At 50.6% G+C, this 27,145-nt stretch overlaps 2 protein-coding genes across 2 annotated transcripts in view; both read right to left on the bottom strand.

The window, feature by feature from the left end:
- The window catches only part of ANKFY1 (ankyrin repeat and FYVE domain containing 1), a 67,386-nt gene extending 54,459 nt beyond the window's left edge, over window positions 1-12,927 (bottom strand). The window contains exon 1 of the mRNA XM_039254504.1: window positions 12,902-12,927. Within this exon, the coding sequence (XP_039110435.1) occupies window positions 12,902-12,911 (10 nt within the window). The 5' untranslated portion in view covers window positions 12,912-12,927. The remainder of the gene's footprint in view (window positions 1-12,901) is intronic.
- A 3,801-nt stretch (window positions 12,928-16,728) lies between these two features.
- The window catches only part of UBE2G1 (ubiquitin conjugating enzyme E2 G1), a 123,892-nt gene continuing 113,475 nt past the window's right edge, over window positions 16,729-27,145 (bottom strand). Inside the window, exon 8 of the mRNA XM_039254527.1 lies at window positions 16,729-19,761. The gene's annotated coding sequence lies outside the window, so the exon portion shown is untranslated. The remainder of the gene's footprint in view (window positions 19,762-27,145) is intronic.

Below are 27,145 nucleotides of genomic sequence, written 5' to 3'. Positions count from 1 at the left end.
GGGACGCCTTAGCCAAAGCCTCCTTCTTACCTGTACGTATGTGGTGACCATTCTAACGACCTCGGGAGAGCCCACCCTGCAACATGTGGTCAGCAAGTTTTGCTGCTGTTATGACCCTAGGAAGGCACCAGAGCACAGCCCTCCCGAGCAGACACGACTGCACCGCAGCCCCAGCCTGCCCTCCCCTAGCCGTGGGGCCTTGGCAGTTACTCCTCTCTGCACTTGGGTTTTCTTGGTCAAAAGCAGAATAATAATAGTGCCTCGGAGCTTTGCCAAGGAGGAATTAAGTCACGCTGAATCATTTAGAGCGGTGTCTGGTTGAAAGGTTTACTATCTACTTCTTACTCATCAAGTGGCTGGTTTCAGGAGAAGATCCCTCCTTCTCTTCCTCCAACTTTCCTTTCAAAAACTAAGCCTGGAAATGTACATAACATAAAATGGCTTCACCAACAGAGCTATACTAAGTACCAGTGAAGACTGTCAGCAGCCTGCATTATAATTCTACATTTCTGTCCAGAAAATAAACACCCATCTGCTCTGTACAGTCTGAGGTCAGGCATTTCAGTGAGCTGACAGTCCATCAGTCCTGACTTAATGAAAAGTGCCTGAGACAAAAAAATCTGCATTCATGATGAGGAGCCTAAAATAATTATCTATAAATATAAATTTATGAATTATAAATATATATAATTAAAATATAAATATAAATTTATGAATTATAAATATATATAACTAAAATATAAATATAAAATTAAAGTATAAAACATATAACATATAGAAATAACTTATATATATATATATAAAATATGTATTTTTGTATATCTATAAAAGCAGCAAGTCATGGGAGAGTCAGAAAAGAAAACAGCAACAGTCTGTAAAGACTCTTCCTTCTAAGTCAGGACTCGGCGGCCTCGGTGAAGGGCCAGACACTACCTGAGGCTCTGCTCTGTGTGGCGTGTGATCTCTGGGGCAATTACTACACTCTGCTGCCGTATCACAAAAGCACAAATGAATAAGCCTGGCTATTGTCCCCCTAAATTTGCTTATGGACACTGAAAACTGAATTTCACCTAATTTTCACATGCCATGAGAGTCTTCTTTTGATTTTTTTCTTCAACCATTAAAAATATTGATGCATTCATTCATCCATTCATTCATTTTTAGTTCAAGAACGGTCCAAAAACCTGGCTCAGGGCAGATTTGGCAAACAGGCCATAGTTTACCAATCCCTGTTCTAGATGATTTTTTAAGAATTAGTGTATCAAAATGGTGCCCAGAGCCAAGTGAAAAGAGAAGAAAGCAGTAACCTGCCCCAGAGCCTGGAGGTCTAGGTCCTCTGACCACCCCCCCCACCGCCAACCAAGCCCTGCACCACGACGACAGCCCCCTTTTCATGACAGCACTCCCTGGAGGCTCACCTCCTAACCCTTACACACACGCTCTCCTCACCCATGCCAAACACACTTTGCCACACTCTGGACGGAACACACCAATTTCGGAAGAGTCCGCCTGACGCACTGTTCCTCCCGTGCATCCCCCACTCTTCTAAAACGGGGCTGCTGCCCACACACCGCTGCACGGAAGCAGTCCAGGTCAGAGTGATGAAAGCGCCCATTTCCAGGACCTTCACTTGCCCTTCCGGGCCCTCCACCCGTGGACTGAGAGCTGGCTGCAGCGTCCCTCCCTCAATCCACCCGTTCTTCTGGAACCGCTCTGCTGCAGCGCCATCCCCCGCGCCCCCGGCCTCGCCACCTTTCCCGCCTTCCACTCCGACGACCTCCTCCCTCCGTAGGGAGCCGCCCTACCAGGTTCAGGCCCAGAACTAACCCTTCTCCAAGCTTTCCTCCCTGAAGGTCTCATGCACGCTCCTATCGCACTGTCACTCCTCGTAAGTGGCTGCAAATACCCCCACAGCCCGGCTGGAAGACAGCCTACCGGTACTACGAACTCAGCCAGCCCAGAATCAAACTTAACATCTTCCTCAAATCAAACTCTTCTTCCTACTTCCATTTCAACTGTTACCAGATTTGGAAGTCTTGAGTTATCTACATATAAACTCTGATAATCCACTTATAATAGTACAGTGAACATATAAACTACTTAGGGATAAATTTTTAAAAAAAATACGCAAGACCCGCACACTGAAAACTATAAAACGTTGCTGACAGAAGTAACCCTACATACACAGAGAGCTGTGCTGCGCTCACAGAGCGAAGACTCAGTGTTGTTAAGGTATCAGTTCTCCCCAAACCGATCTACCACTCAACATCATCCCAATAAACATTTCAGCAGATCCTTTGGTAGAACATAATAAGAGGATTCTAAACCTTATATGGAAACACAAAGTACCCAGAATAGCCAACAAGTTGCAGGGGTTTGGGGGAGCTAAGAAAGGTGAGGCACTTCCATGACTTGACTTCACGACTCGCCACGCGCCTGCAGTGGCTGGGACAATACTGTATCAGCATCAGGACAGACATTCAGGGCAGCAGGCGGCCTGGACAGGTGGTCTGACAGCCACGCCGCGGCACTCCACGCCACGGCACTCCACGCCACGGCACTCCAACGAGGGAACGAGGAGACCACGGACTGCCACAACCGAGCGCCTGCTCAGAACAAGTGAACTCCGACCCTTGCACCACACGACGCAGAAGTTAACTCACCTAAATGCAAGAGTTAAAACTATAAAACTTCTACACTAAAAAATAGAAAAATAGCATTAGTGACTTCAGATGAGGCAGATTTCTTAAACCAGATAAAAAGAATTAATGATGCAAGAAAAAATAGATAAACTGGACTTTATAAAATTTTTAAAGTTGTTCCTCAAACACATAAGAAATGAACAGGCAAGCCACAGACACGGGGAAGATATCTGCGTAGCGTATTCCAACAAAGGACTTGTACTCAGACTATGAAGAACTCTTACAACTCACTATAATCAAACAACTCAATAAAAAGGGCTACGAATTTGAACTCTTCACCTAGGAAGACAAATGAGTGGCAAATACACACATAAAATGATGTGCATCATTAGTTCTGAGAGAAATGCAAATGAAAACCACACTGACCTCCACTGCACACCCGCCGGGCGGCCACAGTGAAAGTGCTGGCAAGGACGCGGAGGCGGGGGCGCACACGGCACAGCCGCTTCGCAACAGGTCTCGCGGTTTCTCAGAAAGTTAATCATACACTTGCCTCGTGACCCACGGTCCACTCCCAGGTAAGCACCCAAGAGAAATGCAAACACGTCCCTACAAACAGGGAAGAACTCAAATGCCCAGCTGGTGAGCGGACACAAATGACAGTCTAGAAATATGACGGAATACTAAGCTTCCAAAAGAGACACAGAAGACCACACATGCGATGTCAAAAGCAACATGCTGAGTTCAACACTACGAGCTACGGAATTCCACGTGAAACTGGAGAAGACTCGAACCACAGTGACAGAAAGCAGACCGGTGGCTGCCAGAGGCCCAGGAATGGAATGGACTAGAGCCGTGCAAGGGAACTTTGTCAAGTTACAGAAACGTCCCACATCATGCTTACAGCGTGCTTACCCTACTGTAAACACCTGTCAACTGACAGGTTAAAACTGGGGAGTTTCACTGTTTGTCTGTCAATCGCGCCTCAATAAATCTAACCGCACACCCCCTCTGGGATGCGCCTGGACACCCTTCTCTTTCTGAACACCATCATGCCGGCATTTCCTGGAGGCCTTTCGTCGTTCTCACACGTAACTGTCACCCTTGTCATGGCTCCCACACGCTCTACTCCACACACACCGCCAGTGACTTTCCACCAAACAATTTCGGTCGGTTCCCCAGTGGCTACAAACGTACAAGCTTCCTTCTGTGGCATTCTGGCTCCTCTAAGAAGTTTCTGGAGGGTAGGACATGCCTTGGTTATCTCTGTATTCTACTCTGCAAAACTCTGCTGTTCACACTAATCCAGCAGTACTCTGAACTGTGTGGCATGGTCTCTGAGCTTTCAGAAACCACACACAAATGGAGACATTTTAGAAATCTTATGACTTAATAGATCAAATTACATGACACTGCCTGCTGTGGCAGGCTGAAAAATGCCCTCTTGTGTTTTTTTTTTAATATTTTTATTTATTTCTAGGAGAGAGAGAGACAGCGAGAGAGACAGCGTGAGCAGGGGAGGGTCAGAGAGAGAGAGAGTCACAGACTCTGAAACAGGCTCCAGGCTCTGAGCTGGCAGTCAGCACAGAGCCCGACGCGGGGCTCAAACCCACGAACCGCGAGATCATGACCCGAGCGAAAGTCGGACGCTCAACCGACTAAGCCACCCAGGCGCCCCGTGAGAAATGCCCTCTTAATATCCATGCCCTAATCCCTGGAGCCTGTGAATGTTACCTTTACCAGCAAAAAAAAAAAAAAAGGGGGGGGGGGGGGGAGGGGGAAGTAGGAGGTAGCATGCTCTGCAGATGTGACTAAATTGAGGAGTTTGAGACGGGTGATTATCCTGGATTATACAGGCAGGCCCTAAATGCAATTACACATATCATTATAAGAAGGAGCAGAGGCAGGGGGACCTGGGTGGCTCAGTGGGTTAAGTATCTAAGTCCTGATTTCAGCTCAGGTTCATGGGATCAAGTCCTGTGTTGAGCTCTGCACTGATTGTGCAGAGCCTGCTTGGGATTCTCATTCTCTCTCTCTCTCTCTCCCTCCCTCTCCGCCCCCCAGAATAAATTTAAAAATAAAAAAATAAAAAAAAAAAAAAAAAGCAGAGGAAGCTTTGACACACAGAGGAAAGGGAACAGTGAGACTTAAGGATGCCAGCCATGAAGACTGGCGAGCGGAGGGATGGCGCAGCCGCTGGGGCAGGAAGAAGGAAGAGATGCTCTCCCAGAGGCAGAGCAGGAGCTGAGGGCTCTTTCCTTTCAGCCCAGGAATACTGATTTTAGACTTCTGCCCTGCAGGACCACGAGAGAATACATTTCTATTGTTTTAAGCCACCCAGTTTGGGGAAATTTGTTACAGCACCGTAGGAAGCTAACACACTTCCCTTTACAAACAAAAGATTCTGTACAATAAAAGATTTTAAAGCCCTCCAGCTTCTTGCTACGTTAGTGTCAACAGCAAAGTTTTACATTGTGAATAAAATGTAGTTTCCTGTAACATTTTGCAATAAAAAGGAGGAATTAATATTTTTTGACATCTCCTATACCAGTTAATTCTTCATCATCTCATATTCTGACCAACATATCCCAAACAGTACACTACTTAACAAAAAGAATTCACTTAGGGTAAGTGGATTGCCTAAAATTACACAATTAGCAGGAGGCCAACCCAAGATTTGAGACCTTAAGCCCCAGCCGATGCTCATCCACTGAACCATCCACGTCCAGCTCCAAGAGCAGGACGGCAAACACTTGTTACTGATTCCCGGACTGGGAATTCAGCGTGTCCAGCCCAGCCCCGAAGGTAGACGCAATTTCTGTGTCCCTCTGCTTACTCTGATTCTAAGCCAAACTGTCCTCATCGAGTTTTTTTAGACTAACAAAACACCGGTATTTCCTATCATCTTACTTCTATAGTTCTTACATCCCAGCCTCAACTTTACCAATGAAATAATGTTCTTCATATAATTCTTTAATGACTAAAGGACTTTATCCCTACTCTTCTTTAACTGTGTCCATGAGATAAGAGAAAAAAATAACTGTAAGAGCTGTGGTAACACCCTATTTTGAAGACTCCAAGAATAAGTTTTGTTTCAGGCATATCTTAAGGTCTTCCACATTAAAATATCAACGTCTCAGAAAATACCAACTTCCTTCTTGGCAAGAACGGATAAGCCCCTCATTGGTGGTAAATTACCACCACTATGGCTTTTCTGAACCTGTCCCAATGCACATGGGGATTTTCTCTCACAGAGTTAATATCCATTCATTAATCCAGAGTGGTCAATGTAGGGGCGCCTGGGTGGCTCAGTCGGTTGAACGTCTGACTCTGGTCTGACTCTGACTCAGGTCACGATCTCATGATTCGTGAATTCAAGCCCCATGCTGGGCTCACTGCCGTCAGCACAGAGCCTGCTTCAGGTCCTCTGTCCCCCTCTCTCTGCCCCTCCCCTGCCTGCACTCTCTCAAACAAAAACAAAAACAAAAACAAAACTTAAAAAGTGATAAATGCAGGACAAGTGTTTAATAGAGAATACGAAATAAATGAGTATATTTACTGTTGAGAACTCACATTCACAATATACCCTATTGGAAAGGAAAAGGGAAAGGGCCCTATGCCACCTGAGCACACAAAGAAGAGTCAGGGCCGCCGGACCCCTTCTAAAGTCTGCACCTTCCCCCTTCTCTCCCTTCTACCGTCTGGATATTATTAAAAGTATGACGGTGCTAAGAGATATTTAATATTTTGACTTTTTGTCCTTTAAAAAAAAAACCTAGCAGTTGTAATAGTCATAACTTGAATGTTTTGACAAAGTCCAAAAGCCATTATTTAATCAAAGTTTGCTTTAAAAACTCCTTTTGGTGGTCTGGGTGGCTCGGTTGGTTGAGTCCAACTTCTGTTTAGGTCACGATCTCACAGTTCGTGAGTTAGAGCCCCGTATGGGGCTCTTTGTTGACAGCGCAGAGCCCACTTCGGATCTTCTATCTCCCTCTCTCACTGTCCCCTCCCCCACTCACGCACAAGCATGCACACTCTCTCAAAAATGAATAAGCATTTAAAAAGTAAATAAAAAAACTAAAAAAATAATAATAAAATAAAACCTTTTACTCCAGTTACAGACAAAATTTACTAACCAGGACTCCTTCGGTAGGAAAGATTACCTTATTCTATACACACACACACACACACACACACACACACACACGCACACGCACACACACATATACACACTTCCACATAGATAGACAGATACAGAGACATAATAAACCGTTATGGGGGTGGCTCATCAGTTAAGCATCTGACTCTTTATTTTAGCTCAGGTCATGATCTCACAGTTGAGAGTGTGCCTCGTGTTGGGCTCCATGCCTGCTTGAGATTCTCTCTCTCTCTCTCTCTCGCTCCCCCCCACCCCCGGAAATAAATAAATAAGTATAAACAATAAAAATCTAAAAAACCGGTTCAATAAAACCATGTTTTGTTGGGTAATGACTCAGCTTAAAAGAGATGCCTTGTGGGGCGCCTGGGTGGCTTAGTCGGTTAAGCGTCTGACTTTCGCTTAGGTCTTGATCTCGCTGTTCGTGGGTTCGTGCCCCGCGTCGGGCTCTGTGCTGACTGCCAGCTCAGAGCCTGGAGCCTGTTTCAGTCTGTGACTCCCTCTCTCTCTGACCCTCCCCTGCTCATGCTGTCTCTAAATAAAACATTTAAAAAAAAAAAAAAAAAAAGAGATGCCTTGTGGGATATGTTGGTGTTCACTGAAGCTGAGTGATGCACAAACCTGGGTTTTCAAAGCTCCTGAGTGAGTGACTCTCCCATGCAGGGTGCTGAGAGCCGCCAGTCTGCACAGACCGAATGGCGGCAGGCAGAGAGGAACACGCGTCAGAGCTGCACAGGTTTGGTGACCAAAGGCAGGTCACTGACTTGAGAGTGTGGCTGGACGGTGGTGCCATCAGTCATCAATGCGAGAGAAAATGAATGACTGTAAAGCACAGCACCCATGCTTTTCCGAGAGGCTGTGCCTCCCCTGTCTGCTCACAGTCCCGGTAAGGCTGACACTGTCTCTTTCTCATTCTGTCACCCTGGCACTGTGGCCTGCACCGAAGAGAAATGAAATACGCTTCCCTGAATGTAACTCAACTCTGTGAGGTCTTGTCTACCAGTCAGCGGCATGGCACACATCGTCACAACCTCCCTCCGTGCAGCACTGAACACAGGGTTGGCTGCATGGGACACTCAGTCAATACGAGCCGACCCGCTAATTCTCGCCCCAGTGCCAGTCGGACGGCCAGCGCTTCTAACTACTCGCTGAGACATAACCGCTGGACACGGCGAAGTATGTCCACCTCTGAGGTCAAGATATTTGTTCTCGAACCCGTTCTTCCTCCTCCTGTTAAGAGCCCAGCCATTATCAGAGTCGTCCAGACCCAGAGCCCTTGAGTCATCTTTACCCTCTCTCTTGTCAACACGCAAACAGGTTTCAAAAGTCCTGTCTTTTACGCCTTCTATAAACGTCGCTCCTATCAGCCCTCGCCAGCCCCGATGCCGAAGGGCTCATCGCCGGCTGCGCCAGCCCCTCCTCCCAGAGCAACCACTACAGTGTACACATGCCCACATGGCAGCGATTTCGAGTCATGTCACCACCTTGTCACTATCCATGACCCACAGAGTAGGATCCAAGTGCTTAACCAACCCCTTCACACTCTGCCCCTTAACACACTTCTCCAACTAGCCCTTCTGCCATGAAGAGTGACGTCTTCCCAGCGCCATCTCCCCGTGCCCAAGAGAGCTCTATTTTCCAAATCACGGCCAAGGCCTTCCGTGAGCACCCAAACGTACTTCCTGCCGCTCCACACCTCCTCCTTCAGTACACTTTTTATACAAGTTGTTCACCTCCCTCCCAGACCGCAGGGTTCCCTGTGGAGAAGCTCCAGGTCTGGTTTTTCTTGTTTAAAGCCACTCTTTCTCCCTCTCCCACCCTCCCCCTCCAGGCTCCCTCCCATCCTCCGCCCCACACCCCACAGGGCCTTACCGGGTAAGAGTTCAATAAATGCCCCAGGCCCTCAGCCTACTCCAGTTCAGCAAGAGACCCTGCGCCTCGGAACTCCTCGTTCTGCTGGGCATGATGTCGGTCACGACCACGTCCCAACCGCAGCAGCAGCAGCAGCAGCAGCAGCAGCCGCCTCTCCAGGGGCTGCACGCTCGCCCCGTCTCTCTTCCGGCACATCCACAGTCACGGCAGCGAACAGATCGTCTTTCCTTCCTTCCTTCCTTTCTTTTTAAAGACTTTATTTCTAAGTAATCTCTACACCCAATGCAGGGCTGAACTTAGAACCCCAAGACCAAGAGCTGCACACACTCCACCGACTGAGCTGGCCAGGAGCCCCAAACTTTCTTTCTTTGTGGGGAAAAAAACCCAAAACATCCTCAAGGAGGAAGTGAACAGGCGGCACTGGTGACCGAAGTGAACAAAAGGAAAGGCAGAGAACAGGAAGGAATGGTACAGCAAGGGACAGGGGCCGAGAGGCCTCCAGGGGATACACAGTTGTCAAAGGCCCGGGACAGACACTTGTTGAATGAGTAAAACAAGAAGCAAAAGGATAAATTAGAAAATTGAAAAGACCTCAGAGTTTCCTCTTCCCTCTTTCCACGGCCTATACTGATGAAGCACTTTCTGGAATGATACGAGCGACCTGGTCACCTGTGCTGTCCGCTGGTATGGGGCCCACCAACCACAAGGCTCTGCAGCACCTGCAGTTGGGCTACTGTGACTATGGAACTGGGTTTTTATTTTTATTTAACTTTAATCAAATTTCAGGAGCCATGTTGGCTGGTCACAACTGTACTGGCCACTGATCGTCCGGAGTAGGGACTGTCTTCACCTTGTTAACTGAACTCCTGTCAAGAGTGTTTCCCTGACTAGGGGCGACTGGGTGGCTTAGTCGGTTAAGCGTCCGACTTTCGCTTAGGTCATGATCTCGCGGTTCGTGGGTTCGAGCCCCGCGTCAGGCTCTGTGCTGACTGCCAGCTCAGAGCCTGGAGGCTGTTTCAGCCTGTGACTCCCTCTCTCTCTACCCTCCCCTGCTCACGCTGTCTCTCTCTCTCTCCTAGAAATAAATAAGACATTAAAAAAAAATTAAAAAAAAAAAAAAAAAAGTGTTTCCCTGACCAAATTCCAGTACGCTAATAAAAGTCCATGATCAATGTTCTGTTTAATAAACCATTACACTTTTTCGCAACTTTCAGCTTCATTTTCCTGAGGAAGGGAAGGGGAGGCCGGTAAACAGCAGACCAAGAAACAGGCTGCAAGTCAGGGTCCGAGTGGCAGGCACTGGCTAGAGGTGTCCTTCCTGCGCCCTTTATTTTGCTCCTCCCTCAGCTACTGCTGGACAGAAATGATCCCTCTTTTGAAGCTGAGGAAACAGAGACCGAGAGCAATTAACTGGCTTGCCCACGAACACAGCTTAGTGAAAGTCGGGTTCAAACCCTTGCCCGACCGCAGACTGAACCCCGAAGCACTGCACCTCAACTGCCAACAGGCCGGGCTGGACGAAAAGTAGGTTAGGGAGCTCCCGGCGGACTGAGGTTATTCAGAGCGTCCTAAGGACTGGACCCGCCAGCTTCCCTGCCAAGAGACGCAGGATGTATCCAGGCAACTTTCCTTGATGGCTGGTGAATGATGCTCAATAAATCAATGGTTCCTTCAACTACGGCGATGATTCCAAGTTGGGGGATACAGCAGGGAACAAAGCAGAGTCCCCGCCCTCATGGGGTTTGTGTTCCAGGAAAGCAATTTAAAAAAAGTAATTAGGGAAGGTCTCTAAAGAGGTGAGAACTGAACAGACATCCAAACAGATCAGCTCAGCTGTGTGGAGACACTGGGAAGGGCTGTTCCAGGCCATGGGGACTGCGGGGACAAAGTCGGAGGCGCGTGTCAGGGATGCACAAACAACAGTGAGGAATTTGTGTGCACGTGAGTGAGAAGACGGGTAGGAACCGGGGCCACACCCTGTGGGAGCAGGTCACTGGAAGGCTCTGGAGTATATTTTAAATCATGGAGAGCCACAGGAGTGGACAGGGGGAGGGGAGAGGGGGCGTGGAGAGGTGTATGGAGGAGAGTGAAAGAGACGGGATCTGATTTAGGTTTTAAAGGGAACACTGGAAGCCGTAAAAGGAAACTGTGAGTAAGCAAAATCAAGGAGAAAAAGCCGGAAGACCATGTAGGAAGGACTTTTTTGGTGATGAAGCAAGTTTAAATTAGCAGTACAGCTACACATGCAGAGTGGAAACGGAAACTAGTTTCAGGACAGATTTTAGCTAAATGTTCCTGGTCAAACCAATACCCACGGGTCAACGGAGGGAAAAAAGGTTGGCTTCTAAACGAATCACACTGGGAGTAAACTGCACACTCCGTCTCTTCGGGTTCTATTTACTCTTCCGAAGCCCTATTTCCCGCGTGCTCACACACTCGCTCCACCAAACAAAACCATTATCAGGAAGTTCCCATAGGATGCGCTCACAGATAACGCATGTGTAATAGGACAGAGACTTTTGCCATTCGTTGATATTTAAATAGGTATTTCAGAACAAGTGCAGACAGCTCTGACAAATTCTGAGATACAAGCAGCTGCAAACACCACCAGAGGAAAGCCACTTTCCAAGGACACTTGGCCTCCTTTGCACAGACACACCTTCCGGGTAACTGGCTAACTGGACTGGAAGGCTTCACGCAACTCTTCCTGGTGGAAGTTCTGCAACACTGTTTGCCAAAAGCTGGAACCAGAACACACACACACACACACACACACACACACACACACACCCTCGGCGAAACTCCAACACAAAAAAGGTAAAAGAAAAACTGTCAAGTCAGAACCCCATGCCTACCTATGCTTACCTATCTACCCATGATCCCTTGCCAATGTGACCCTGAAAGGACGTTTTGGGTCAGGTGCATGCCTGGCTGGATAGGTGTCTCTCAAGGCTGCCCTAACACATATGTGGAGGTGCCTGCAGGATGACGGATTGTTACACTCAGCCTGACTGCAAAGCAAAACAGGTGCTCAGGTGATAAACCAGCCGCCCTGCCCAGGTTCAGTCCTCCCCAGCCGCTCCTCCCCTTCCCTTCTGGCACAGACGCGCCCCACTTAGGGCCCGCTGCTCTGTCCTGCCCTTCCTCACCGCTCTCACCAAGGGCTGCCCACTGGGCAGCCAGTGCTCACCAACTTCCTGTGATGTATCCAAACACCAGCTTCGTGGGACACCTGAGCCCGCTTCCTGCGCTTTTGACCCCTCCTCTGCCTTCATACAATATTCGTCTCATGTTTCCACATCTAACATGGTGAAGACCAAAAGCAAACCCTGGGTGCCATCCCCAGCCATCCCCACAAGCTTGGCCCCAGTGTCTCTATGAAGTGTAAACGACACACGCAGGCCTCCTTCCGAGGTGGTGCCCAAGTCGAATCCAAAATGAGAAGAGCCTGCAAACTGTCATGTGCCACACGATTTTAACATCCAGGTAAAGATGGATTCAGACAAAGCTTAGCTCAAGGCCGACGGGACGGCTCAGGACCAGGGTCCCGAGGTCACTCAATAAGCATTAAGCCAGAAAAGGGGGTATTTTCCTCCAACAATGAGGCTGAGGGGAGAAGCGGCGGTGTGCAGCAGGGAGCTCCCCATCTCTGGCTCTCTCGCCCCGCACCTGCACCGGCCCGATTCGGGTTTGACAGGGAGGACCCCGACTCCGCTCGGCGCAGGGAGGCAGGGCCGCAGAAGCCCCATCGCCTGCCTGCAGCGCCCTGAAGAGAGAGCGTGAGGAGGAGGGAAGGACCAGAGCACAGGAGACGGGGCGGAGGTCCGCGCGGCGTGACCTTGGCCGGCCCCCCACCACCCCGGGGGCAGCCTCCCGGCCGGCGCACGCACCCCACCGCGGCCGGATGCGGGACGTGCCAGGACAGCAGTTTCGGTTTCCCGAGAAGCTGACGTCCCCGCCGGCGCGGCGGGTCCCCAGGGCCGCCCCCCGAACCCGCCCGGCCCCGGCCCGCTGCCCGCGGGGTCGGGGGCGCCCGAGGGGCGTCGCCTCAGCAGCGGCGCTCAGGACGCCCGCCCGTGGCGCCCACTCAGGCGGGCAGGACGTCCCGCGAGCCCGGCCGCGCCCCCTGCGACCGCGCCCGGCCGGCCTGCACGGGGCCCTGTGGCCCCGGCCTGCCGCGCCGCCGCCGCTCCCCGGCGCGCCTTCCCGCGCTGCCCCCAACACACCCTACCTTCCGCCATGTCGGGCCGGCCCTGCTGCAGTCTCGCGAGAAGTGCGCCGCGCAGGCGGGGCGGTGCGGGCCCGAGGCTGCGGGTCTCGCGAGAGTCCCGGGCGGCGGGCGGAAGGAGGGCGGCGGTCGCGCGGGCGGAAGCCTCCCCTCTCCTCACACCTTCGAGGCGCCGGTGAGCGAGCCGAGCCGCCCACCCTGGCCGCGCCGCCCAGGCAGGGCCCTGGCCGGGATGCACACGGCGACCGGCCCCCGCGCCTCGGAGAAGCCTGGCCGGGCGGCGGCCGAGGGCGGGACTCCGTGGTCGGGCGGCGCGTTGGCGGGGGCAGGAGCCGAGGCGGCGGAACCCGGCCGGGGCCTCCCTGCGGAGCCCAGGCTCGCGCGGACCCGAGTGAACCCCTGGGGCCGAGGACGGGCTGCGGGACGCGGCTCGATGACATCAGCAGGCGGCACGGGGACCCGACAGAGCCGCGGGACCCGGGGGAGCGTCTGCCCCGCGTGCCCGGGGCCTGTGGACGCGCCGCCCTCCGAGCGGACGCCCGACGGGGCGCCGGAGTGCCTCGCGAGGGCCGCGTCGGGCCAGGTGTCGCGGGTCATGAAACCCGGGCCTCCGTCGTGTGGAGGACCCGTGTGGGCCCTGTCGTCGGCGTGGCAGAGGAGCGCCTGTGTTGGGAGGCGCCGGGGCCCACACAGCGCGGGAGCCCAGGGACGCCCAGCTCGGTGTTGGGATGACCGACGGCACAGGAGAGGCCTGCGGGCTAATGTCTGCAAACAGCAGGAGAACCTTGGAAAGAGATCTTCACTCAAAGGAGAGTCGCGTTCTAGAAGCATCAGGACTGCAGGGGCAGTGGTGACCCGGGGCCAAGAGCCACGGGAGAGGCGTGGGTGCCAGAAGGGGCCTGAGAAGAGGCCGAGGAGTCAGAACAGCAGAGGGGGAGCCTGCGAAGGTGGAGACTTGGGTGCTGCCGAGGGCGAGCATCTGGGCAGTAGGACGGCAGCGCGGGAACCTGGAGTTTGCATCCTGGAAACCAGGGCCGCGGGCTCGGTTTTCGAGGACGATGGTGGAGCTCCGGCCGAGGGGGACGGGTGGGTAAGGAAGGGGAAGCGGTTGGCGCAGGGGGATGGTGTCCAGCGGGGGGCAGGCAGGGGAGTACTTGCCAGGCTGCTGGAGCTGCCCTGGCTCAAACCCTCCCAGTTTGTCCGCAGTGGTTTAGAGGTGCCACACGGCCAGCCGCTGGGGTCATGAGTGTGGCCTGCCAGGCCCGTCTGCTTTGGCCACAAGCAGCCGCCTCCGTTTGAGAGTCTCCTACAGATGACCTAACAGAGCTCGGGAAGTCGGCCGTAGCCCACGCGTGCTTTTGCATCAGACCACGTACCTTTGTCCCACCGGCACCAGCCTGGCGTGTGACACGCAGCAGGCGCTCGGTGTGTTTGAGGAGCTGTTCCCGCCGTGAGCTACTCAGTCAAGAGGACGGGCTTCACGTTGGGCTCCGCAGCTCGTGCTGTGTTGAGGACGGCAAGTCCCTGCCAGCTGCCGTCTGAGGCCCTACAGCGGTTTCCACAGGGGGACGGGACATCTGGAGGGTCACGATCCCCCGAGAACACGGTGGAGACCAGAGAGAGCAGCACGCACGCAGGAATAAACAAATCCGTGCCCTTCCAGCTTGCTCGGACTAGATGGCCGCAGTCAAATGAAAACTCCCCTAAGGGGCCTAATCGACCCAAGGGCTTGACTGGCTCGTCATCACGGCCCACCCTGGCCGAGCCCTCTCTCAGAAGTGAGAGCTCTCCTCCTAGGCATGCCTGGAACAGGACCCGATCTCTGACCTGATCTCTGGGCCCTTGTCTTCCAAGGGGATTCCTACTGGCTGGAAACCCCGAAGCTACAGGGAGGCTTTAACAGAGCCTGTGAAACAAAGCATCGAACTAAACTCCGACACCCGACAGGCTTCAGGGCAGCTCACAAGGTCATTTTATTTTTTATTTTTTTATTTTTTTAATTTTTTTTAAATGTTTTTTTTTTTATTTATTTCTAGGAGAGAGAGAGAGAGACAGCGTGAGCAGGGGAGGGTCAGAGAGAGAGGGAGTCACAGACTGAAACAGGCTCCAGGCTCTGAGCTGGCAGTCAGCACAGAGCCCGACGCGGGGCTCGAACCCATGAACCGCGAGATCACGACCTAAGCAAAAGTCGGACGCTCAACCGACTAAGCCACCCAGGCGCCCCTCACAAGGTCATTTTAGACGTGGCTCAGGTTTTGCTCAGATGAAGAGGAACTCAGCGTGGAGCTGTCCGGGACGGGGAACATGGGCTGCATGGAGGGTAAACGCAGACTGTCTATGGCGCAAGAGAACAGGCTCTTCCTGGGGAAGCAGTGCTAGGTACTGGTACAAAGGGGGAGGGAGGAAACCACCAGACTGGTGGTCCAGTGACTTGGGTTCAAGTACCGGCCTCAACATGTGAGCTCCCTGGGGGACCTTGGGAAGAACCGTTGAGGTAGGGGAGCAGCACCTAGTACATAAGCAAGGTCACAGAACTGAATCCTCACTGGGCAACCTACTTGCTCTACGGTCTCAACACATTGCTCTGAACCCGTTTCCTCATGAGAAACCCCTACTCTGGAGAACCTCGTAAGAATACGCCTTACACAAGCCCGCCGTAAAGTGAAGCTCAGTAAATGGGAATATGGTTTCTGGTGCTCCTTGGGAATACGCGCGGTGCTGCAGACACGCAGCACTATTATGCTTCCTCCGAACAGATACGGCCGGGAAGGGGAAAATGTCAAGGATCTTGCCTAGGAGCAGCTCCTAGGTTTAGGCTGTGTCTGGTGCCTTTTGTGAAAGCTTTTTCCTTCTCCTTTGATTTATTCCAGCTGTGTGAACAGGATTCAGAGTTCTTTCAGTCATTTCACTATAGCTCAGTGGGGCATGCAGACAGAAGGAGACAAGGAAAAAAATAAATAAATAAAGCGTTAACCCTACCTTGGCAGTCATGTTACACGCATCTGAAATGGAGCAACCCAAAATAGTTTATCCTGGAAATAATTTGCTCTGCAAACTGGATTCTGTTGGGGCATGTAGTCCTCCAGAAAACTTTTTTATCAGGAAAATTAAATCCTGAAAATGACCGCCAACCTTCCCCAAACTGCTCCCAAGGGGGATTTTCTTCTGGTTTTTAACTCAGCTCTCATTAACAGATCTGGCTTCTTGTTCTTTTCTCAGTTTGCAAGGAAGAGGCCTAGACAGACCCCCGCAGCATTTATCACCACAAACCCTACCTCACACTGTAAATCCATGTAAACTCCACGTGAGGGCGACACTGACACCTTTTTAAGGGGGGGGGGGGGCGGGGGAGTGCTCCATCTTGGGTCTTTCACCACTAAGGTACTAAGTGAGGCCCGTGGTACTTGGGCCACATTTGTCCGTCTGTGTAGAGGAGGGAAGGTGGTGCTTGAGGTGGTGCCCATGGGCTCTTCCAGTCCACCCTCGGGTCTGGGCTCTCCACCTTCTAGCTTATGTGTATGGTAGAGCCGGTTCAGGCTAAAGACAGAGTCCCCCCAAAACATGCTTTTAACACATGCTCGTTTCATCCAAGGCCCTAAGTCAGCAGGTACCTGGCTGGTGGAGGATGGTGCTTGGCCCCGTACTGGAAATGTTAAGCCCATTGTATCGGGTCAGAAATCAACTGCCCACCCTCTGTTTCCTTCTTTACCTGAAGTTTTAAAAGCCCTTTATCAAGATTCCCCTGTGAACCTTTTGGTATCATGTGCTGTTTAGAAAGAATCCCACAACTTGCTTTTGAGACCTGCACCTAAAACCAAAATAGCTCGTGATACAGCCTCTAAGTGATCATTTATTGGTTTACAGAGCATCCGCCACACAATGGAGGTGCTTTACAGTACAGCAAACATCACAACAGAACTCACATAGTTAAATACAATCAACAAATTACAGAACTAAAAAAACCAAAAAACTGGAATGAAGCAACATTATGTCAGATTTCAGAGATGCTGAGAAGTGGCAGTACAAAGAAGGCAATTCCACCAACTAGAGACCAGACGGGCAAATATAGATACACAGGCACCACGACCCCAAATGTGCAGATTTGTAGAGGGTGAGTGAGCACAGGAAATAAAATTTCACAACTGAGAATGAAGGCCAATGAAGATACCATGACACCCAAGTGGTCACAGAACGAGTGGAATACCCTCAGAGAGAGAGAGTGCCTTGTAATGACAAGGGAACCGATCTCGTGTGAATTTTAAACTCACAGAAAGAGGCCAGAAAGCCACCGAGACCATCCATCCCGTTATGAGCAGACTGAAATCTCTAAGCCTTTACAAGAACTTGCAATCAATTTAGGAAACAGCCAACAGTTCTAAAACCCACAAGACTGTGTAGATGTTGTTGACAGCTGGCACAGAGTTAGGGAGAAAAATCCTTTTCCTGGAGCAGAGAGGACTCACCTCACACTGGTGATGAGGCACTGGTGGGACAGAGGCCACCTGGATCAGTGTCACCTGAGAGTGGTTTAATATCAAACATGGAGGCGCTAAGTTCACACTGTCAGATGAACACGGGGAAAGGCACAGGTGACGCCCCTGGCAGAGAAGTGGTCACACCACCTCCCGAGGCCTGTGTGTCCACATGCAACACGCCAGGGCGGTTGGTGGAAAAGAGCAGGAAGGGAGGGGCCCTCGTTCCTGGCTCCCGCTTGGACTCCCCGGGGTCTAGCCCCAAAACACACATGGTCACTCAAGGTACCTGCATTAAAGTGGCACTTAAAGTTCAGTAAGAGTTGTCCCTGAGTTTCTGGGTCATTTGCTGCTCCCTGAAGAGTCAAGTGCCAGGTTTTAACTTGACAGATCACTAGCAGAATCACAGCAACTGGAGAGCAAAGTTCAGACTCCATTCTGCCACAAGCAGCCACCATGTGAGCAGTTTCAGATGTAAGAGTAAGAGGGACCGCACTCAGATGCCAGGAGCGTGTGCACGACCAGCCCTCCGGGGCAACAAGTTTTAGAGTTGGGGGGGAGGGGAGTCCCAAATGAAATTCTTGAAGAAAATCGACTGCAATGAATCAAATCAAACCAATTTGACCTTCAGTAATTACACACGTATGGGATTTTATAATGCTTCAGAGTGGGGAACAGACAGGTATTTAGAAAACTCACTCTCTACCGTGTCTACGTCCTCAACCATTTTACTTCTTCAAAAAGGACACGCAGAGTCCACAGAGGACGGGGCTACTTGTAGGGATCTCTTCGCTCTCTGCCAAAGCATTTCTCCAAGCCCCACAGAGCAGAGACGCACCGATTCTCACAGAATCGTGTCCCATCTGGTACCGTCTCGAGTTCTGTCTCTTACAGGCCAACTACTACTTCCCAATCCCAACCTCACACCCAAGACAGAGGAGCCTGGGCCTGCCGTTAACACTGCACACGTTCACTTCATCATTTCCTGAAGCGGTTTTAGAAAACATGATATGAAATATGTTTATGCTCAAACATTAATAAAATCCAAATGCGCTATGTCAGTGACAGAATCTATATGTCAAATAGCAAAGCATTCACACCCCTGTAGTGCTTTGAGATCCACATAAGAACCTAGATAGAGCCCAATATATACACTGCCATGGCCATGGGATTTTCAAGTATAAGTCTGTTTGCATAAGGAATCAACCTGAGATTTTTCTAAACTGCATTTCTCTGGCATTCAGTATGATAACCTTCATTCAATGCAATAAAAGCCAACGACTTGACAATTATTGGAAAAAATTGTATTTTGGAAGAACTCACTACATAAGGTGACAGAATTCCAAAATCAAATTACATGAAAATATACATCACAATTTCTTTGTACAATAAGTGAGAAAAATCTGCAGTATAGAAGAATAGAGGCAAAGAAATACGAAGGGCTCAGGAGAAGGGGGAGACGGGGTCAACAGCGTCTGTCATCAAAAACCCGCAAGTGAAGCAGAAAGCCTGCGCCGTGCACACCGTAATCCGTCCGACCTTGACGGCAGGGAACGGGAGGGCAGAAGCAACACCAAACCAGAATTCTGCGCTGTTTGGGGCAAATGTCAGTAAGCTGAATTCGGAACCGACTCTTTTTAGTTCTCGGGGATAATGACTGAGTTCAAGAGCTCAACAGCCAAAACAGGTTATTGCTACATCCAATCCAAGAGATGGTACGACTAGAGTACAAAAGGACAAAGCACCTGGTGATGACCGCTCCTCGGACGTCATCGTTAAAAATCAAGTAGTTGCTTATTAAGTATTTCAGTATTGGAACTAAATGATTTGAAAACTTTCTGGCTGACAGAAGAGATAAAAGCAAAGGGGAGTGTGTCAAAACAAAGAAGATACAAAAGTTTAGTAAGTGAAAAGAGTTTAATGAAGCCTCAATGGTTTAAAGGAAATTAAATGGAAACTTGTAATCCTAATTGTTTTTCATCTGACATGCTTTAAGGAGTCTTTTAAAACTGATAAGAAACAATGAATAGGGAAAGAAAACCTGCTAAAATCTTTTAGAATTTACACGATTCTTATTCTACTACAAGAAAGCATTATTTGGTACAAGGTGTATCTGTGGACGTACATGAATAGTATATATATTATCCAGGTCACGTTGTGCTATGTACACGTCTTTACAATTCTTCCTGAAGGTTAAAACAGTTCATTAGAATTCAAAATGCGTAATCATCTGTGAGTTGGCACTTGTTAGGCTCTTGTGTCAGCACTGATACTGGCATGTTCTATTGCAGCCCACTTCCAGCCAGTGTCTGCCAACTTGTTACGACAGAAGTCCAGCAACAGGTGGGTAGAGTGCAGGAAAAACAGTGCCGTGTTTCTCAGTTGGAGACCCTACAACAAAACAGAGAGCATTACAGAATGAATTTACAGATTACAAGGGAATTAACGGATTAGAAATTATCTGTATTCTATTTCTCTGGAAACAAATTCTTCATTTCAACCTCGCTTTTGTGCTCATCCAACATGGTAGCCACATGGGGCCATTTTACTTCAAGTTTAAATGACAGTAAATGAAACTGAAAATCTAGTTCAAGTGCTGAATACGGCTGGTGACGACCATACTGGACAACAGAACAGATACAGAACATTCCCATCAGCGCAGAAACCTGTATTGTACCTCCCTGATTTAGAGTTTTTTCAATACCTCAAATGTCTTTCAACTTATATTAATTATATCTGCAGTCAAACACAAGAACCACCTACAAGCCATGTGATTTGGAAATTAATAAATACTTAAGAATATTCAGAGAAACATCTGCGGATTTCCACCCTTCTCAACTTGCTGTGTTTTATCCAGCACTACAGGTACCATCCGAGCCCATTTAGTGTGTGAAGCTGCCGGTTCCCGTCACTCTGCCTCTGTCACCCGTGCCCTCCGTGAGCCTAAAAGAATCTCATCTAATTATAAACAACCATCCCACCCAGCACGTACGTGCCAGGCGAGTTTACAATTACAAGGGTACATCTCATGCAATGTTCGCCATCACCACATGAAGGAGCTTCCCCTATTTTATAGAGAAAAGTGAGACAAGGTCACACAGTTCGTAAGGGGCAGGGCTTCCTGCCCCGAGACTTGGCAAAGCAGCAGATTCAAGGTGTGCTCTGAGGACACAGGCAAGCAAGGGAAGGGATCAGGGAGAAGACTTATTCTTCCTGGATCAGGTCACGGGCTCAGGGGCAAGCACAGTGCTGGGCACAAAGAGCCTGAAGGGAAGAGGACTGGAAATTCAAGGGGTGTCATTTTAAGCTCCTAACAGAGAAGCCAGATGTACTTCAGTCACATTGGACATGTGTCTTCCAAAGCCCCAAGTGAATTTATCAACCAAATTACCCAAACTCAAAGGCACCAGAGCTCTGCTGTCGGCCCACCAGCGGCCCTAACCAACACCACCTCCCCCAGGCCGCTCGCGAAATGGGTGCGTCCTCCCCCCCCCCCCCCGGGGCCGAGCTCCGCCCCCGCACACAGATACACAAACGTGCACACGTGTTTTACTGGAAAATCTAAAGACATCACTGAAACCAAGACTCATGGTTACAGAACAGGTATTAGAATTGTTAGGTGATGTTATCCGAATGTTTTTCCGAAGACCACACCACACCCAAATCACTCCCAGGCCAGTGAATCTCTCAGAGCTGAAGGAGACCTGGGTTCAGAGATTCAGTCATCTTCCCCTAGGACGTGAACAGGAAATTTCAGCGCCACAAAGAAGCCTTTAAAAAACGGTTTCGGTGTAAGGTTTTAAAAAGAAAAAGACTCCATGGGGGACTGACTGCTCCACGTCAGCGAACACCTAAAATCAGGCAATCTAGTCATTCCCAAGCGAGGGCCCAGCTTTAAACAGCACTGCCTTCTTCAGCACAAACAGAAGATTCTATTTTCCCCCCATGAATAAAACGTATTCTGAGGAGACAAAAAGCCTCAGCACAGAAAAGCAAGTCTGCTAGCCTTCTTTCTAGAAAAACAGACGAGAAGCAGGTCTCCCTGATGGTGCTTGAAACAGACGGGGCCATTTCCATAAGCAAATTCCATTTTCAACTCAAACTGTATCTGCTTATCACGTTTTTATATTAGCTGAAATTGTATCAATTGTATGTCTTTATGAAATAATTTAAGTATCTATTTTTTATCTCAAAACTCAGTATTATTCCCAATTTTTAACCTACAAATCTGGAGACAGTTCACCTCCAAAGGACATAACTATCTCATTCTATTTATTTTAAAATGAGAATCAAATCAGGGCACCTGGGTGGCTCAGTTGGTTGAGCATCTGATTCTTAATTTCAGTTCAAGATCTCATGGTTTGTGCATTCAAGCCCCAAGTTGGACTCTGTGCTGATGGTGCGCAGCCTGCTTTGGATTCTCTCTCTTTCTCTCTCTGCCCCTTCCCCCTGCAAGCACATATGTGCTCTCATTCTCTCCCTCCTCCCTCTAAATAAATTTTAAAAATCATTTTTTACAAAGTCTAAAAAATACAAATCAGACAAGTGTGCTCCCAAACAATAAACACTTGTGATGTTAAGGACAGCAATAAAAAGATGCCTTGCTCAGGAATAAACGTTCAATAATCTCAACCACTCTTCGCTGAAAGCAGACCATGAGGCAAATGGCCTGTGCCAGGAAGTTTCCCGCTGCCATTCACACAGACGCCCTGATGCCGCGGGCGTCTTTCTCCCGCGGCCACCCAGCGTCCTGCTAGACGGCAGCATCCCTCACCAGGGCACTTTCTTCTCAGGCTGTGGCACTGATGACCGTCCCCACCCCCTTCCTTTCTAGGGTGCAGCACCGCCCACCACCTGGCTCTCCTCCTGAGACCAACCAGCCTTGGGGCTTCTGTTTTTTCCTTCTGCCCTGCCCCTCCCCCACCGCGTCTCTACCCTGGAGACCTCCGATCTCAGCAGGAGCCCTACGCCAACCTCCGTCCTCCACAGTCAACGTCAGTCGTGCGTCTGCCTGGCTAGATGAACAGGATAACGTGTCGACGGTGCTCTGCATTTACCCCGTTCTCTCCCCAGAGAACGCCACCTTTGTAAATGTCAGGAAACTCAAGAGTATTCAAGAACAAGGACGGAAATGAGCTCAGGGACACCTGTTCTTGGTGTTACCTCTCATTTCCGGATACTAATCTTAATCCCTGATAAGCAACTGTTAAAAAGAAAGGTAATCTATATTATCACATTGATAGACATAAATCACATTGAACTAGCAAAATATCAAAAGACAACCATGTACTTTGTAAAAAGTACAGAGCGTACACCACGCGTATGCTTGTGTCGCACAGACACATGACCTGTGGGCACACGCTGGGTCGGGGCCGTCGGACTTCTGAAGAGTAAGCTACCGTCAGTGGTCACCTCTGGGAACAGAGCTGGCGGCCACCACCGGAAAGGGAGTTACTTTTCCTTACAGAGAGAGGCTTCTGCGTTCCGGTTCTGTCATGCCTGCTTCGTCCCTGAGTTGGGGACAGGAGCGAGGAGGGAAGAAGGCCCCGACAGAGAGGCAGGCAGGCTGCAGGCAGGCTGAGGTGGGATGGAGACAGAGCCATGGCACGCGTGGGCCAGGACGGAAGACCCTTCAAGAGGGATGATCGACGGTGTCAAACAAAACAGAGATCAAGAACCAAAACCACACTAAGTCTGCGGATGTCGCTGAGAGGCCACCCCCAGCGTCATCAGTTTATTTCACTGTGGGGAGGTCAGAAGACGAGCCTAACGGGCTTAGAGACAGTCAGTGAAGGGGAAAGGCAGAGACGGTGGTCTCCCCTCCCAAAGTGACCACCACTGAGAATGCTGGGAATTTTGCTGTAGTTCACGTCCCTGCTCTAACGAAGCTCTCCCTCTACCACGAGCTGTGGGGGCGCGAGGAAAGCGGCTGCCCTGACTCACAGGAGCAGCATCGTGCTCGATGATACTGCTTTTGTCTTTTTTTTGCAAATTGCTTTTCCTACTCGAGACCGTCTCTGAGATCTAACCACGTGTCTATACTGCACATTCAGTTGCTGCATCAATCACAACTGATCAGTCCTTGCTGACGGCCTGTTAGAATCATGCACGGTGCGGCCAGCGCCCGCCTCCCTGTGCACGCCCCAGACGCTCTCCAGCCTGACCAGGTATTAGCAGCTTGCTCCCCAGGGCTGACACCTCACTCATGCCAGCATTCAAGGTACACCGTGTCCCCACATCCTTACCAACATGTGGGTCTCTCGGACGCTTTGATTTCTGACAACCTGATCAATGAGATGTTATCTCCCTGGAGCTGAGTATTTCTGATTACAAATTCAGATATGTTTCACTTGCACAGTTAGCTTGCTTTCTGCTCATGTTTATTATTTCTTTTTGTAGCTAATAAACCCTTCTCTACCTTGTTATCCTCCTTTATTTTGTTCTATAATGGTTTTCTTCCTCAAGCTTCTACCTTCTGTTTTCAGACTTACTGGAGATGGCCTGGCCTCCCCCCACCACAGTTAACAAGGTCACATTGCAGACCGCGTGCAACCAGAGTGCTCTGGAGCAGTGTGCAACCATGCAACAGTGTGCTGAAGCAGCCTCTTCGCAGATTGAGCCATCACACTGCAACCCAGGAGATCAGAATGGCTCCCCATGGCAGAAGCCTTAATTTTAAGAAGTCCTGGGTGAGATATGGGGGCTAATCCTTCAATGACCTGCGCATGAAACCCACCAAGGATGTGGTCCGCTTGGGGTGATCACTTACTCCAGATGTGGTCTCAAGTAAGCAGTGGGGGAGACAGAATGCATCATTTACGGAGCTACACATACGCCTATTGGTGAGAAAGGACTCCGGCCCCTTGCACGCTCACCTGCAGCCGGGCTGTCCAGCGCCTAGTGTCTTGGGTCAGGTTCCCTAGGAAATGGGTTCGGAGGCAGGAATTTATTTGTACAAGGTTTACTAGGAAGTACTTCCCAACACAAGAGTGAAAGAAACAGGATTAAGCAGAAGGAGAAATGAACAGGGGCACCTGGGGCTCAGTCAGTTAAGCGTCCGACTTCAGCTCAGGTCACGATCTCATAGTTGGTGGGTTCGAGCCCCGCGTCGGGCTCTGTGCTGACAGCTCGGAGCCTGGAGCCTGCTTCCGATTCTGTGTCTCCCTCTCTCTCTGCCCCTCCCCCGCTCACGCTCTGTCTCTCAAAAATAAAAACACATTAAAAAAAAAAAAAAAAGGAGGAGAATGAACTAACGGGGGGGCGGGGCACACAGGTGGGACAGAGGCCTTAGTCCATCCCACCCTGGATGCAGGTAACTCCCAGGAGAGGGGACCAGCTCACCGACCCCTGCCCTCGCTCATTTCCTCCGATGAAGCCACTGCCTCAGTGCGTGGAGACCGGCCGAGAGGTCCTTGTGGCCGAGACCTGAGGGGGGGCTCCATCCGACAGGCAACGAGGAACAGAATGCTGCCCACGGGTGAGCCTCTGGGTGTGCGCAGCGCCACGCCAGCACCTTCCCTACAGCCCTGTGAGGGACCCAGAGCCAGAGGGCCCGGCTAAGTCATACTCTGATCCCTGGCCTCTAGAAGCGAAGAGATCATACATGTTGTTTGACGCCACAAAACTTTGGGCCATTTGTAACAGAGCGATAGAGAGCTACAGCAGCCCCTGCAGAGAACAAGCGGGGAGAGTCTTCCTGTCTGGTGTGCAGAACGAGGCCGTGCCGCTCATCTGCAGGCGGGGAGGACTCGCTTCTCCCACCTCCTCTCTCCCACCTGTCGCACATCTGGCCTGGCAGCCAGGCAGCGGACAAGGTGTAACCACCAAGGAAAAGAGACAAGTACTCCGTGATTCCAGTTAACAGGAGGGCACCACACCAGTCAAACTCTTGGACATGCAAAGCCAACGGTGGCCGCCAGGACCGGGGGCGGGTGGGGGACTGGAGAGTCTCCTTCAGGGAGCGGGGGCCTCCAGCGACGCAGGACGAGGAAGTCCTAGACGGTCTGCCGTGCAGCGGTGCGCACACGGGGACACTGAAACCCGTGTAAACACTGGTAACAGGGCAAACGTACATGTGTTTTGCCATCATTTTTTAAGAAGTGAGATAAAGTCTGGATCAGGTTCTTGGACTATAACATTTCCAGTTTTAGAAAACACAAGTCATGGATTTGGAGGTAGATATCTTAAAATAATTTTAAATCTATTTTTGTTTAACCTAAATAGAATGTATACTTTTTTTTTTTACTGTTTATTTTTGAGAGAGAGACAGAGCATGATCAGGGGAAGGGCAGAGAGACAGAGAGAGGAAGGAAAACACAGAATGTGAAGCAGCTCCAGGCTCTGAGCTGTCAGCACAGAGCCCGACGCGGGGCTCGAACCCACAAACCGTGAGATCATGACCTGAGCCGAAGTCGGACGCTCAACCTAGTGAGCCGCCCAGACGCCCCTAGAACGTGCACTTTTCAAGTACTTACAATGAGTTTCATTTCACATCGACATCCTATCAAATGACTAGAGCCACTGAGGAGGTGCAGGAAGTGCATGCGGACACCCCGCGAAACAGCCGCTGTGAGGAGAGCGTGAGCGACAGGGGAGCCTGGCCCCTGCGGCCTGGCCTCACACGTCAGACGGTGCGATGGGAGGGCCCCGGGCCATCACGCAGGCACAGCCTGCGGCAGAGCACCAGGCCCTGCACCTCGGTGGCTGCAGGCGCGACACACACCCGCTGTGGAAGACATTAGTGAAGTCATGGAGTTTGATGTGATTTTTAAAAATCCGATTCTCAAATGATGTCACTATTCGTGTGCGTAATCCAAGTAGATGACTGGGTTCCGTCCGACGGCAGGCACTGCAGGCGACGCGGGGGTGACAAAACACTCATCGGTGACGCACCGCCAGGCTTCCGAGGGGCTGGGACGGAACTTGTCGCAGGACGCGGCAAAGCGAGCAGGAGACATGTTCCAGACAGACCCCGGGCGTGGAGCCCGGCTCGCTCCCATCGTCCTCGAGCACCTGCTGCGTGAGCGCGGGGAGGACCTGAGAGCAGAGACCACGGGGGCACAGAGGGAGGCGCCTAGGAACCGCTAAAAGACGGCGCCCGGGCCGGCCACTCAAACGCTGGTCTGGCAGGTCTGTGTTAACGACACATTAGTCGGGGTTTCCTGACAGTGTCCGTCTCTGCCCACAGCTCAGCCACCGGGCCCCCCCCGAGGAGCCTCACGGTGACAACAGAATGCAAATCGTCCTTACCAATGAAAGACACGCACTTCAAGGACTGTAATTTTTTACACAACAGCCTGAGCTTAAATAGTAAGGTAAGAAGTTAGGAATAGTAACTACAATTCATTGTTCATAAAATTAGTGTATTAATTTTATTAAGATTCTGGTCTATCAGGGCACCTGGGAGGCTCAGTCAGAGTCCGACTCTTGATTTCAGCTCAGACCATCATCTCACCGTTTGTGGGATCGAGCCCCTGGTCAGCGCGGAGCCTGCTTGGGATTCTCTCTCCCCCACCACCCCCGTCCCCACTCGCTCCATCAAGGACTCCAGCTGCGTGGCCTCTGCAGCAGCGCAGAGGCAGCACAGCCTGCGGGAACACACCCCTAGGACCTGCGACATTTAACAAGGGTGTGTTGTCGTGTCTGTGTGAACAGTGCCGACCTGTGTTGGTCAAGATTTCAATTACTGCCCCTTACTCTTCACTTCTAGGCCGTCAGTTTAGTGTCACCGATCACAGTATTTCATACTGGTTTTCAACCAACCTATTCGATACAG

Source organism: Hyaena hyaena, unplaced genomic scaffold, assembly GCF_003009895.1.
Source record: "Hyaena hyaena isolate Hyena2069 unplaced genomic scaffold, ASM300989v1 scaffold_492, whole genome shotgun sequence".
Taxonomy (NCBI): Eukaryota; Metazoa; Chordata; class Mammalia; order Carnivora; family Hyaenidae; genus Hyaena; species Hyaena hyaena.
The sequence above is the reverse complement of the archived record's forward strand: the minus strand, read 5'-3'. Positions and strand labels throughout refer to the sequence as shown.